Source organism: Dicentrarchus labrax, unplaced genomic scaffold, assembly GCF_905237075.1.
Source record: "Dicentrarchus labrax unplaced genomic scaffold, dlabrax2021, whole genome shotgun sequence".
NCBI lineage: Eukaryota > Metazoa > Chordata > Actinopteri > Moronidae > Dicentrarchus > Dicentrarchus labrax.
Genome location: NW_026136703.1, coordinates 7,701,404 through 7,714,372, shown reverse-complemented (window position 1 = coordinate 7,714,372; position 12,969 = coordinate 7,701,404). Strand labels below are relative to the sequence as shown.

The 12,969-nt window shown below is 41.6% G+C and overlaps 1 protein-coding gene across 1 annotated transcript in view; it reads right to left on the bottom strand.

Annotated features, from left to right (window-relative positions):
• Window positions 1-12,969, bottom strand: part of kiaa1109 (KIAA1109 ortholog) — a 69,376-nt gene that overhangs the window by 21,238 nt on the left and 35,169 nt on the right. Inside the window, exons 47-64 of the mRNA XM_051390282.1 lie at window positions 12,677-12,852; window positions 11,917-12,511; window positions 10,768-10,966; window positions 9,632-9,895; window positions 9,215-9,308; window positions 7,962-8,012; window positions 7,014-7,220; window positions 6,248-6,483; window positions 5,915-6,159; window positions 5,707-5,812; window positions 5,089-5,186; window positions 4,729-4,917; window positions 4,405-4,573; window positions 3,747-3,958; window positions 2,420-2,503; window positions 1,322-1,520; window positions 1,006-1,065; window positions 610-836 (exon numbers count right to left, since the gene is read on the bottom strand). Coding sequence (XP_051246242.1) covers window positions 610-836; window positions 1,006-1,065; window positions 1,322-1,520; window positions 2,420-2,503; window positions 3,747-3,958; window positions 4,405-4,573; window positions 4,729-4,917; window positions 5,089-5,186; window positions 5,707-5,812; window positions 5,915-6,159; window positions 6,248-6,483; window positions 7,014-7,220; window positions 7,962-8,012; window positions 9,215-9,308; window positions 9,632-9,895; window positions 10,768-10,966; window positions 11,917-12,511; window positions 12,677-12,852 — 3,411 coding nt within the window. The remainder of the gene's footprint in view (window positions 1-609; window positions 837-1,005; window positions 1,066-1,321; window positions 1,521-2,419; window positions 2,504-3,746; window positions 3,959-4,404; window positions 4,574-4,728; window positions 4,918-5,088; window positions 5,187-5,706; window positions 5,813-5,914; window positions 6,160-6,247; window positions 6,484-7,013; window positions 7,221-7,961; window positions 8,013-9,214; window positions 9,309-9,631; window positions 9,896-10,767; window positions 10,967-11,916; window positions 12,512-12,676; window positions 12,853-12,969) is intronic.

Genomic DNA, 12,969 nt, shown 5'->3' with positions numbered 1-12,969 from the left:
GTTATGATCTGGACTATTTCTTCAGTGACCTCATTGAGTCTTGTTATCAATATTGGCAGGCAGCCAGCAGAGACTTTCACACATAACCCCTGATGAAACCACAACTAGTCGCTTTAGAGGTGCTGGTAAGCAGAATTTGATCCCTTCAGACAGAGAGCAGTTCCCCCTGTTTCTAGTCTTTGTGCCAAGCTAAGCTAATCAGCTGACTGATATTTCAGACTTATACGAGAGTCATATTGATTGTTCCATCTAACCCTCAGCAGGAAAGCAAATAAGCACATTTTCCAAAATGTCAAAATATTCCTTTCAATTGTGACAACCACCAGTAGTAAGTTTAACAGCTGAAGTTCACTGCTTTTGTGCTTTTATAACTTCTGATTGAGTAGAGTTAATAGACATCTGACAAATATAATACATTTCATAATTGGAGTCACAAAACAACATCTTATCTTCTTTTGGCAGCATACATTACAATGTGTCATCACAGTAATTAGAAATTGATATTTAAATGACAAAAGAACAGGCTAAATCTAGCTGTGGTGGAAATAGCGTTATGCACATTAGCCCAAATAAAAAGCTGGGATGTGCATGAACCTATTACTGACTGACCATGTGGATGGTGGGTGACATGGTGTCGGCTTCGTCCTCATCTGAAAGGTCCGCCATGTTGACAGAATTTAGGTCAGCGATGTCATCAACGTCCTCCTCGCCTGTCAGTGAGGTCAGCGTTATGCCCAGCGCATTGAGGCGCTTGCCGATGTTGGGATCCATGTGAACATCAATACCACACATTTTCCAAAGTACATTCAGAGTCCAGGTACCAGCGCTACTGCTCTCTGTTGTGAGGAGGAAGAGGAAGCCAGGAGGGACAGGAAAGAAAGAACGGCAGAGGATGCGGATGGGATTAATGCAAAATAACATGTTCAGACAGTTGTCTCATGCTTGTGCAGCTATAGGGTGTGATCCATATTTTATGGACCCGAGCTTAGTTAAAAAAGAACTTGCCTGCAGAGGGTTGCCCTGTAGTCCTGGAACAAACTTCATATGTACCATCAGGGACTACACCTGTACAGACAACACACAGCCAGTCAATAATTCAGAGTAGTAGCGTGCGTAGAAAGTCACATCAGAATTCAATACCGAATGAATTCAGGTCGTCAATCACATGATAACAGGCTTATATAGTACATAGTTAAAATGTTTCTGTGTTTTATGCTAGTTGAGCATCTGAGATTCATATCTGAATACATTCCCTTTCTGGTAATAAAACTGAAGCAAAATATATGACAAAATCCACACTTAAACATAATGCGTCACTCACAAGCATTCATGACCAGATCCCCTCGGATTTCAGGCTTCCAGTCATCCCAGGAGGTCTCGAAGCCTTCGGCAAAGCGGATGCAGAAATTCTTGAAGTGGCCTTTGCTTACCAGGGACTCGGAGGAGCAGGCGGTGATCAGTGTGCTCTCAATGGTCAGGACCATAGCTGAGCCGGTGTCAAAATCTATGCTGTGGTTGGCCTGGCAGGGGGGCAGGGAGAGCGGTTACTAAAGCTTTAAGTGAGGGTGAAGTACACGGAAAAAAGAAGCCACTTCCATGTGTGGGCAGAGTTAGCTGGTAACACTTCATTCTACAGTACTGTATATCCACTTCATCAGTTAAATAAAATTATGAATTTCATGTGGTTTTAAATAATACTTCTGATCAAGACATTATAGTTTTGCAATTAAAATGTAAAATAATGATGCTGCTCCTGTAAATGAAATGTTACCAAGCTACAGTTTGTTAGATTGTGTTTTATTTCTGGTTTGAAAAAATGCTCATATTACCTGAATTTCTGGATTAACTCTGCATTGGTCTTAAAATAGGGGTCTGATCATCATTCCAGTCATAACTGGAGGAAGGTCAAAGTATGTTCACCTCCTAAATACCCAATTATCTATTTTTATGACTTAGATAAAAATCAGACCGCAGTTTTGGTGTGATGCAGGAATCCAGGTAATTCCCAAAGGCCCACCTGTTTTGTCTTACAAGAGTAGACAGAGCCTGCCATGTGCACCACTGCACTGTGGCATTAGATCTAGTATTGTGTATGAAATCCTATACAATTCAATGGCAGTCTCTGAAAGTTTAGCCTGAAATATGTCCTTGTTTCCATTTTAGGACACCACTCTGGACACCAACTGGCATAACCGCTTTTTAGTAAGAAGTAATAACACCCCAAACACCTCAGACACCAGCTCAAGCGTCATTAGTTGTTATGCCAGCTTTGTGGAGGAAATGTGATTGTTATAATCTGGTGTGACCTGCCATTTTTAAACAAAAGAGCACTTGTGATGCAGTGTACTTGTGTATTGATCCCAGTAAGTCATTGTCCCACAACAAGCCATCACAAGAGATGTAATAAATTGTAGGTTACTTTTCGTGCATTTTTTTGCCGGCCTATTGATGTGCTGGCCCCAGCTTCAGAGTTGATGCCCTCCGTAACTGGTACTTGTCCTCTCTATGGAAATAAGTGTGACATAACAGCTGGTATATCTTGTCTCTATGGACATACTGGAAGTATAACAAGACAACTGATATGGACTATTCATTAATATCCAGTGTTTCCCCTAAAGGATTCTATTAGTGTGTAAGGATGGTCATGTAAAACTTTAATCAAAACAAAAACACAAACATTTCCAATGTTAGAAGGTAATTCAGATTATTTGAATTATTTGATTCATACACATGAATAAACATTTAAAAAAGTCTGATAATAATGAAATGGCACAGTGCATGACATTCACATTGTGCACAACTGGTAAACTTCTGAATGGATCTATCATAAAGCAAAAATGGACTGTGTTGACCAAAAAAGAAGATAAAAAAAAACCCACATCACTACCATTATTCTGTAAAAAACCTCTGACTCACTCTGTTGTACAGTGAAAATAAAATGTGTTGCCATTTTTACACAGGCCGGCCTGTATGTACCTGTGTTATAGTTGTGTACTATATCAGCAGCTCTTTGCTTTGCAATAAAAGTGAACATTATAGAGGTTGTGGAGGGGAATGAATGTGTGTGGTGGGGCAGATTAATGGATAGTCTGCCAACTAACAGCTAAAGTAGGGGAAACACTGATATTGATAACAGAGGAATTGTTCTTTTATGAAAAAAAGAACAACAATGCAATTGTGTTTTTAAGGCTAATGAAAGCAACATTAACGTTACAAACACCGGGACAGTAAATGCTGCCAAGTGCTGATGGAGATGATAGTAAACTTATTTTATTTCTCAACAATTTCACAAAAGAAGCCCAAAGATGATTCCTGTGTTTTACTTGTATTTCTTTTCTTTAGTAAGAATTCTGAATAAATCGATTAAACTACGGACAACACTAAAACAACTTTTTAAGGAAATATGAGATATAAAGAGAAGTGTGCATGCAGTGTGTTTCATATGCTTAATACAACACATCTGAAAACCATGGCTCCTGTGCAGAATAGTGAAGCACTGCTAATAGTTGATGATTAAAAATAACATTTTAATGCCAATCAAAGATGCTAACACTGATGAGGGTTTCTCTGATTACATTATTTGCATTAAACATGAAAATACATTTGTAAATGTGAATATTTTAACTGAATGACCTTGAAGCCAACCAACTGCAACCCTTCTATTGTTTATATCATTAGTAACTAGGATATATGAACCTAAAATGTTACTGTTCTTTGGAATATCAAAACAAAACACAGCGGATTACCTGGGATGCGTTCGTGATGGGCAAGCAGATGCCCAGGTCGTTGACAGTCAGCTGCAGGAAGAGGGTGCTGAAGGCCTGGGCTGAGGTCTGCTGGATGCCTGGCAGCTTGTCCACCACCTCTTTGGTGGCCATGTGGATGTCCTTATTCAGGGCCAAGCGCTGCTCATTCCAGTTGTCATACGCCGCCTTGTAATTCAGCCAGAAGAGCACAGCTGCAGGAGGTTAACACAGGCGGGGAGGAAGAACTTTAAATTAGATTCTGAAGGTCATGTGAACAAGTCGGGTTAGATTTAGAGACATCAATGGCAGATATTTGTTGTGTGTGAAAATCGAGTAGGTGGAATACTTAATGGGAACTGAAGTCAGTCTCATAATACAAAATCTCCAGGTTTCTGCTGCATTTATATCTTCAGTGTCAACAAACCAGGTTATTAGGAAACACAAGAAAAAATAACCAGGTTTTATGTCAAATTTGAGTAGATTTTCCCCCTTAAGGGCAGATAATTCTTTAACATGACCCAAGAAAGTTGTCTTGAAATTAATATATTCAATATGTTGAATGCTTTTATTCCAGTAGTCCCAGAGGATCATGGTTAATATTGCTAACAATATTTGCCATTTGATGCTGGATGTGATGTAGTGAAAAAGGAAGCTGAACCTCTGTCAAATGCCACCGGCTGAGCGAATACAATTGGCCTGTTGAGCGTGATGAGGACAGCCTCCTTATCTGACGAGCCACTGATCTCCTCCTGCAGAGCATTCCGCAGGCCGATCCGAGTTCGGAAGTACGCCACCTGGTGGAAGTCCGAGCCAGCTTCTTCATACACCTGCAAAGTTTAAGGAGGAAGGGGCATGAGAAAGCACACTATCATAATCAAGCACAAACCCTATTAAAAAGCGTGGACTTGTGGCTTGTATTTTGTACTGTGAAAGTTACTGAGAGAGAACTAAGAGTTTTCACTAGCATGAGGCTGATCCGTACTTGGTGCTTGACTATCTGTCCAAGAGCTAGATTGAGATCCACTTGACATTTTCCGAACAGCTTAAGGTAACTGCTGCTGCCGCCGGGCTGAGCCTTGCACTGGATCCTGTTGGAGAGCTCCAGCTCAATAAGGCCCGTCTCGAAGCGCACAGCTCGCATCGAAGGAGTGGTGGCTGTCATCTGGATTCCCTGTGAACAAGAAAATGGCATTCAGGAGCATTTCCCAAAGCTTAACAGACGCCCAGACATCTCTAGAGAGAAGCTCTTCACTGCTTTTACTGCCTAAAACAACACAAACTTTGGACCTAAGTCTTTGCCTAGTTTGGATTTCCATGCTGAAAGAAACACAACATGAAGTACCTTGAACATGAGGCTGAGAGAGTAAAGCAGGATTTTTGGCTTGTCTGCATCTGTTGAGGTGTCGTGCTCATTCCACAGTGGAATGGGTTGTTCTCCTCCTGCATGCATAAAGAGTATACACATCAACCTCACAGGTTCGCACTCACTGCTGTGAGATGCTAGATAACGTGTGATATAGTGGGATAATATTGTTCGTGTGCGAGTTCGAATATCTGCCTGAAGTGTCCCAGTGCAGCTACATTTAAAGACTTCTCCCTCGTGTGAATAGTCACACCATTCTCATTATTCTTTACCCTAAACTGGCATAAATCTCCCAGTTCTCTCTCTGTTGGGCAATTACATCAATCAAGCTAAGTGAGTTAAACAAATTACTATCAATACTGTGGTGGAATTGAACATGACTGGATTTATGCCAGCGCCTTGGGCATTGTTTTGTGTGGAAAACAGCTTAAGTAGTAGATAAGCCACAGTGTGGGGAACAGTCAGATGTTTAGGATTTACTTAATTGATCGGAGAGGAAAACTGGGCCATTACAGCAGTGTACAGGTTCCACACATACGTGTAAAATTTGTCTTAAAATATCTATGTAAAAGTGTGTGCTGGTGTTTGGGACAGTACCTGAGACCTTCTGAATGACCTCGTTCACCTCCTTCATGAAAACCTTCTGCAGGAAGACCAGGTGGTTGAGCAGGTCTGTGGTCAGGTTGTGCTCAAAGGAACCAATCTGCACATCAACAAGGGGACAAGGTAAAATCAACACAGGCTGTTCTGTTAATCCATCTTGGTGACTCAGCGTCCTAGCACACAAATGGAGTGTGCCTCTTACCTCAGCCACACAGCGCAAGTAGTTGCCTTGCAGGTAGTTTCCTTGCTTTGCTGGAAAATCGTCAGGTGCCCAGCCCTGGTCTGAGTGGCTCTCATGCTCCTCCATGATGTACTCTCCTGACATGGTGACTGGAGGGAGGGTGAGGCTTGCTGATGGCGGCATGGTGGACATGTCCACTGGGGACACTTTTGACTGGAAACAAAGCTTGTGGTTTGGCAACTCAAAGGTAAAACTGGTTTGGGCCCCTAAACAGAGGAAGGAAGAACAACGCATAATTATTCTTTCTGCCTAAACGTGGATATGTGAGTTTTTCCACTCTCCATTCACACACACCTGTCATGCCGTGGCTCTTCATGCGTCCCATTTTGTACTCTGCTTTCAGCGAGGGTAGCAGGGCGGCCCCGATGGTGATGCCATCCATCATGGCGCTGAACTTTAAGACGATGGGCTTCTTCTCCAGGCCTTCAGGAAGCTGAGGGAACTCATTGGCTTCTACGGGGGTCTGATTGATGCTGGATGCTTTGTCAGAGGGTTGCGGGGTGGGGGTGTCCTCCCTATTCGGAGGTTGACTGTAAGGGGAGGAAAAAGGGCTCATTATCTAAAAAGGTGTTGACTCTGAAATTGTAATGGTTGCTATATTAATAACTGATTTGCCATCAGTCCCAAAACTTATGGGCTAAATGCTGAAAAATAGCTGCTTTGATTTAGTTATGTGTGTGTTTGCGTGTTATTATTCAGAGCTTTGCAGATACTGGCTCATATTCCTGTGAACATCAAATTATAGAAAGGTTGTTTAATATCCTCAGCACACCTACAACTCTATAAATATATTAACATAATTCAGAATATTACCATGGAAACAGACCACACACAGACTTTGAAAGCAGTTAACTGGCAACAGTGTGGATATACTGTAGTAACCTGTCACTTATGTAGATGAAAGGATTTTAGATTACAGTGTAATAACATCAGCCCTTGCACGATGGGTTCATTTAGGATTTTAAGTAAAGTATACAACATTTTAAAATCTCATTGCTTTTAAATGCTGTAAATGAGACTTTGTTTAAAAAGAATTGAAGTATTAATAAATTAAACGTACACATTGGAGGGCTGGCGAATGAGGTCAGAGATTTGTTTGGAGAGCTGGTGGGAGCTGCGGACCATCATGCTGTGCAAAGTAGCCGGGTGCTGGGGGATGTTAATCATGATGGCGCCCACTTTGAAGACAGCTGCGTTGTTGGTCTTCAGTCCTCGCTGGGCACTGTACAAGGCCTGGGACTTGGCAATGTTGCATTTGACCACCGTTCTGAAACAGAGAGTTAACTGGAATGAGCGAGCAACAGGGATGACATTTTATTTTACTTTTTTTTTCCCCAGGTAATGTGGGGATTTGAATGGATGTGCAACTGAAGTGGAATTACTGAGAGGACATCAAACAGTGAAACACCATGCAGATTCAGGACAGCATTCAGTTTTCGGGGCACAGGTGAGCACTCATAACAGTGACACATGTTCCACTACGAATGAATAAGGTAATGAATTGTACACTATGGCAGACGAATGCAAGGTCTCTTATGCAGGAAACTATTTGTGATCTTGCCTCTTGTCAAATAAAAACATTTTCTACATTCTTAGATTACTTATGAATGTGTTATCCTGAATTCTGTATTTAATGTATATAGAACATATAAAGGTATATACTGAAATATCATTATATTATATAGTATTATGTAAGACTGTAAACATTAAGAGAACAGTCAAGAATAAGGAGATTCACAAATAACACACACACACACACACACACACACACACACACACACACACACACACACACACACACACACACACACACACACACAACACACACACACACACACACACACACACACACACACACACAAATATGTAACATCTGAACAAAGAGTCCTGAGAAACTGTTCACTGAATACACATGGGTGACAGGCAACTCAGACAAATGGAGGATGTGCAATCAAGGGCTTTTGATTTACTGATGCATGTGAGCCCTAAAACGGTAGCAATAACATACAGAAACTCTTGTTTAGCTGTGCTGGTGGGAGATGTTGGGAAATCCTCCAGTCTATTCAAGTAGTTGAAAGAGAAAGACAAGGAATGCAAAAAAAAAAAGAGGAAGAAGAGCAGAAGAAAGTGTGAAACAGTTCTGAGACACCATAAGGTGAAAAACACAAGCAAGAGCATTGAGGAGCCAGTAAGAGTGACAGAAAATATCTCCAAACAACTGCTGACAATCTGCTAATATGGCAGAGATTGTGACACATTTGCATTGGAGCCTGTTGTTGATTATCGTGTAATCAATGGGCTTTGTCTGCGCACTGCGAGTAGGGAAATACGTGGAGTGACACCACAATCATTCTTACTTACACCTAAATGTTGGGCAATTTTATACATCAGTAACAACTACAAGGTGCAAAGTTGTCTGGCGTCTAGAAATTCAAACACACGGGTGCAGTTTAAAGCTTATAGTATGAAAACAGGATTAAGTCTCAGTTTTGTTTTCACAGCAGGTGCATCTGTTGAATCGAATGAGATGGGGGGAAAAAAAGCTTCTTATTGAGGCAGCAGTAGAAATTCTGAACTGAATCAAAGCAGCGTGGAGATACATCAGCCTGTCTGACTGCATGACTACAACGCTTGTAAACTGATTAGGATGTCTATGTTTTAAGTAAATGGAAACAGAAACAAAAACTGCTTTTAAAATTTCCTAGCTGGAAAATAGTTGGTAATCGTCTCTTGCAGGTGCTTTACTTTACACTCTTTTTACAAATGTACTTCGTCATTAAAGCATTCGCAAGTGCAAGTTCTGTTGCTGTGTTCCTGTATGAGTCAGAATAAAGTCTTCCGCTTTGACTTTCTCTCACTATCTCTTGACTCTCTCAAAAAACATAAATAACTATTTACCCATCAGTTTAGTATTTCTCAGCTGAGAAGACCACAGTTAAAATAAAATGTTTGTTTTCTTAGTTAACACAAAAAAATAAAAGAATATTAGATCAAAACATCAGAAATCATTAATTAGTTCAAAGTCAAAAAGTTTTTTAAAACACATTACGAGTTTCAAACTTCAAACCACAATCAACAAACCATCATCCAGCAAGGGTTCGGATCAATACACACTGTTAAGCTATTCAAAAATAATTAAGCATCCTTCTTTCCTTTCAAGATAAAACATAAAAAAAACGTAATATTTAAGAGGCTTATTTTGTTTCAAATAATTGTTAAATCACTTCTTATTAGCAGGAGTTATAGAGAATTTGTACGTACTGGATGTCAGGTGTTATGCCCTCCAGTAGAACAATGTTTACCCCTCCTATATGAGCCGATGCACACGTCTCAGTCATTTTCTGGTGCAGGATGTCTGTGGACACGTGAAAGGAAGATTAAATCAAACTTTTTCACTTTTAACTACTTTTGCTGTGAACCTGTTTCTGCAGACATGAAATGAATTAGATTTTGAGTAAAGAATCAATAATTTAATCAAGACACGAGTTTTATTTTGGAACTTAGCATCTCTTCTACTGTAAGATGTAAGTTTCAGGCCAAAGACTGTGAACGTTATAAATAAAATGTTATTTGTCCATCAAAGTCCAGCTTTGATGTTTGATTGATGTTAACTACCACGACTCACCATCATAAATAGTAAAAAGCTAATAGAACACACTAAGAAGAACTGAGCCTCACCTTTCATCTTCTCCTTCAGGGTGAAGCTTCCATGGATCTTCTTCAGCTCGGCCTCCATGGTCAGCCCGCCGATGTCGGCCTCCAGGTGGGTGCGGTTCACCATGCCGATTCCGAACACTATAAGCGTGACGTGCTGGGGCTCGGAGCTCACCAGGCTCCGGCGCCGCCCGCCTGCGCCTGGGGGCTTATTGGGCGTGGCGGGCTCCTGTTGCTCGTTCTCAAATATTACTTTGCAGAACGGCTCTGAGGGCCGACGTCCACCCTCTGCAGAAAAGAGGGGGGGTATCATCAAAACTCAAGTGCGTGGGAGTTCAAGATATGGAATCAGTATTATTCCACTAAAGCTGCTAGTACTGGGCTTTTTGTAAAGACTAGACATTCTTTGTGAGGCACGACTTTAGATACCATAATACAGTCCTTGTTTAACTGCAGATTTATCAAGATGATGTGTCCTTTCCAAAACGTAGTGCAAAATGTAATGCCAACTTTTAGTCCCTTAAGAACTCGTTCCGTCACCGCATCAAGAACTGTTCTGCTGAAACACTGTCCCACCACTACAAGCTACTCTCATACTTAATGATCTCTTCGGGGGAATGTAGGGTCCTAACAGCAGGGAAGGTAATATCAGGAAAGATTGACTAGAAAAAAATAAATAATACAGTAAGTAGGGAGTATGATACAAGTAGGACATACAGCATTATGATATATAATGAAGTATTAATTGCATGCAAAATAGGAACAGCTGAGTATTGACGTTTGTATTAGTCCCTTGTTATCGCTACTGTACATACAATTTCATCAGAACATGAGAGAAAAAAAATGTGTAATGTATGCAGTATTAATATGAATGAAAAGAAAACATAAGACAAACATAAATTTGAGTCTAAAGAATAAAGCAGCTATAGAGACAAAAAGACCTTGCAACAGCAAGGTTTGTAAGGCAGAGCGGAGGGTGCACATGGAGATGAAGAAAGGAAAAGAAGGAAATTAAAAAATGTACAGCAATATCTTGAAAGAATCCTGCGTGGGAGGAAGGTATAAAAGGTAAAACTGCAGAGCACAGCCAAAAGTAAATACTTGGGTGGGATAAAGGATGAAAATTATGAGCTGGCTGACTGCTAGAAGCCAATTCCCACCTGAAAGGCAGTTCTCTGGGGAGCTTTTCTCCAGGATTCCAGTGGGATCGGAGATGAGAGAGTAGAAGTTGAGCAGCTTGTACATGTTCTGCCAACATTCTGCCGATGGTTCGCTCTGCTCCGACACTGTGATGGAGTCAGAGTCGTCCATCTGGATGGCCATGTGGTCTGCCACGTCACGGGAGCCCTTCCTTGACACCTGAAGACATTACACAATTCACCACATTATGGGACAAACAGAAATGTCACAACATGCATCATTGGGCTGAAGGGTAAATAAACAGTCTGGCCCACTGTATTTCTACGGTTTATTGTAGTTCAGTATTGTTATAAGCCTGTAGACTGACACATCAGTGTCAGGACCCGTAACATGACAGCAACTCATGACACCTGTAATGTCAGAGTACAGGAAAGTTATTTTATGTAAAGAAAGATTTCTACTGGTTTAGATGATCTGCCATGAGTCCATCTGTTACATATTTGACTTTTACAAGAAATCCCCACACTTCAAAAAAGTCCTGATGAGAACTATCACATAGACAGGTTTGTAAAAAAGATTATACTATTTTTCAACTTGAATATTAGATATATATATATTTCAACTGACTGAAAACTGTGGACTGAATAAAGTAGTTTATTACCAACTTTTGACATTGTGTTTCAGTGCATGGTGCTAAAATGTTTTACTATCTACTAGCTCCCTCTAGGGTTTGTAAGTTGAAACAGTTTCAGAATGAATATTGTGTTTTTACTCATCATATTCAGACAAGTCTGGACAGGTGTGCCACTTAAGAATATTAGAGAGTTTTAACACTATTTGGGGCAGATCTTAACTTAATCTTCAGGCGGGTACTGAGTGTCCCAAGTTGTAGATTAAAAAAGGCTCCTAGACTCTGAAATGGCCTTTGGGTGTTCAAACTGGGAAATCTAAGGCACATTTTTAAAAGCGAAAACATAAACATTCAGAGTGGGTTCCAAGTTTATTTCTTGTTGCAGCGTTTGCCAATATCAATATCTTGATCTTGAGAAAATAAACATGGACCCATTTTGAGTGTTTATGCTGTCAAGGTTGAAAGTCTATACATTCAGTATGATCACAAGCTGTTGCTTAGCAATACAATTTTACTGTCTATCTTCCATAACTGTTACCTTAGAAGTACGTCGCTCAGAGCGCCCGAGGGAGCTGCGTCCTCGAGGCTCTCTTCTCCCCAGCGTGTCCATTCCTGACGGAGGTCCGTTAGGTGGTAAACCCCCAGTGACGCCCGCTCCTCCGCCACCTGCGCCACTCCCTCCACCCACCCCTCTCTTGCTCTTCAGGGTTTGGGTTCCACTACGTCCCGCCCCGTTGAGGCTTCCCCGGGAGCTGCGGCTGAAGTCGGAGGACCTGAAGTGGCGGTATGGGCGGGCCTTGAAGGTGGGCGTCGGTGAGGCAGAGCCAGCAGTGTAGCGGCTCAGCTTGATGTCGGTCTGTGTGGCCTTGATGTCGTCGATCATGGTGCTGAACTGGTGGATGAGGCGCACAAGGGCCATGTCCACGCGCTGGCTGATGGCCTGGCAGGCTGTGGTGAAATCACAGTGGAAAGTGTTGTAGTGGCGGCGGTTGAGGTCGTGGAAGGAGAGCGGAGCTGCAGTGGGGCCCTGCGGAGCGCTGGTTGACTTCTCCATCACCACTGCATTCAGGCTGAATGTCTCAATCAGCAGCGCTGGCTTGAACTCCAGCGGAGGGAGGTTCACCATGCCTTGTCTAAAGATGGAGGGACAGATGGACGGAGAGTTATGTGTGTATTCAGCACACATTCCATACTTACATTGTGTATAGCACATTAAAACACATTAACAAGGAAGAAAAAAATCGATGGAAATTAATCAAATTTTTTTGTTGTTGTAAGATTTATATGATTTATTTTACCTCCTGGATCTTTTGTTCTTCCGCTCTTTGGAGGTGTCAGAGTCGACGATGTCCGCTCTGAGACACTCCAGATTGCCAGAAAAAGACAGGTGCTCTCCAAAATACATTTTGTAACTAAGAGGAGTGGTGTCTTGGGCCTGGATGCCTGTGTAGCTCAGCAAAGGCTTGAAAACAACCTGAGGGTGGAACCAAGATATCAAGCACAAAATGAAGACTCTTTTTGTAGAGGTGAAGTCTTAACTAAGCTTTGATGCTTGCAGACAGAGCTTCAGACACCTACGTATTGAATTAGG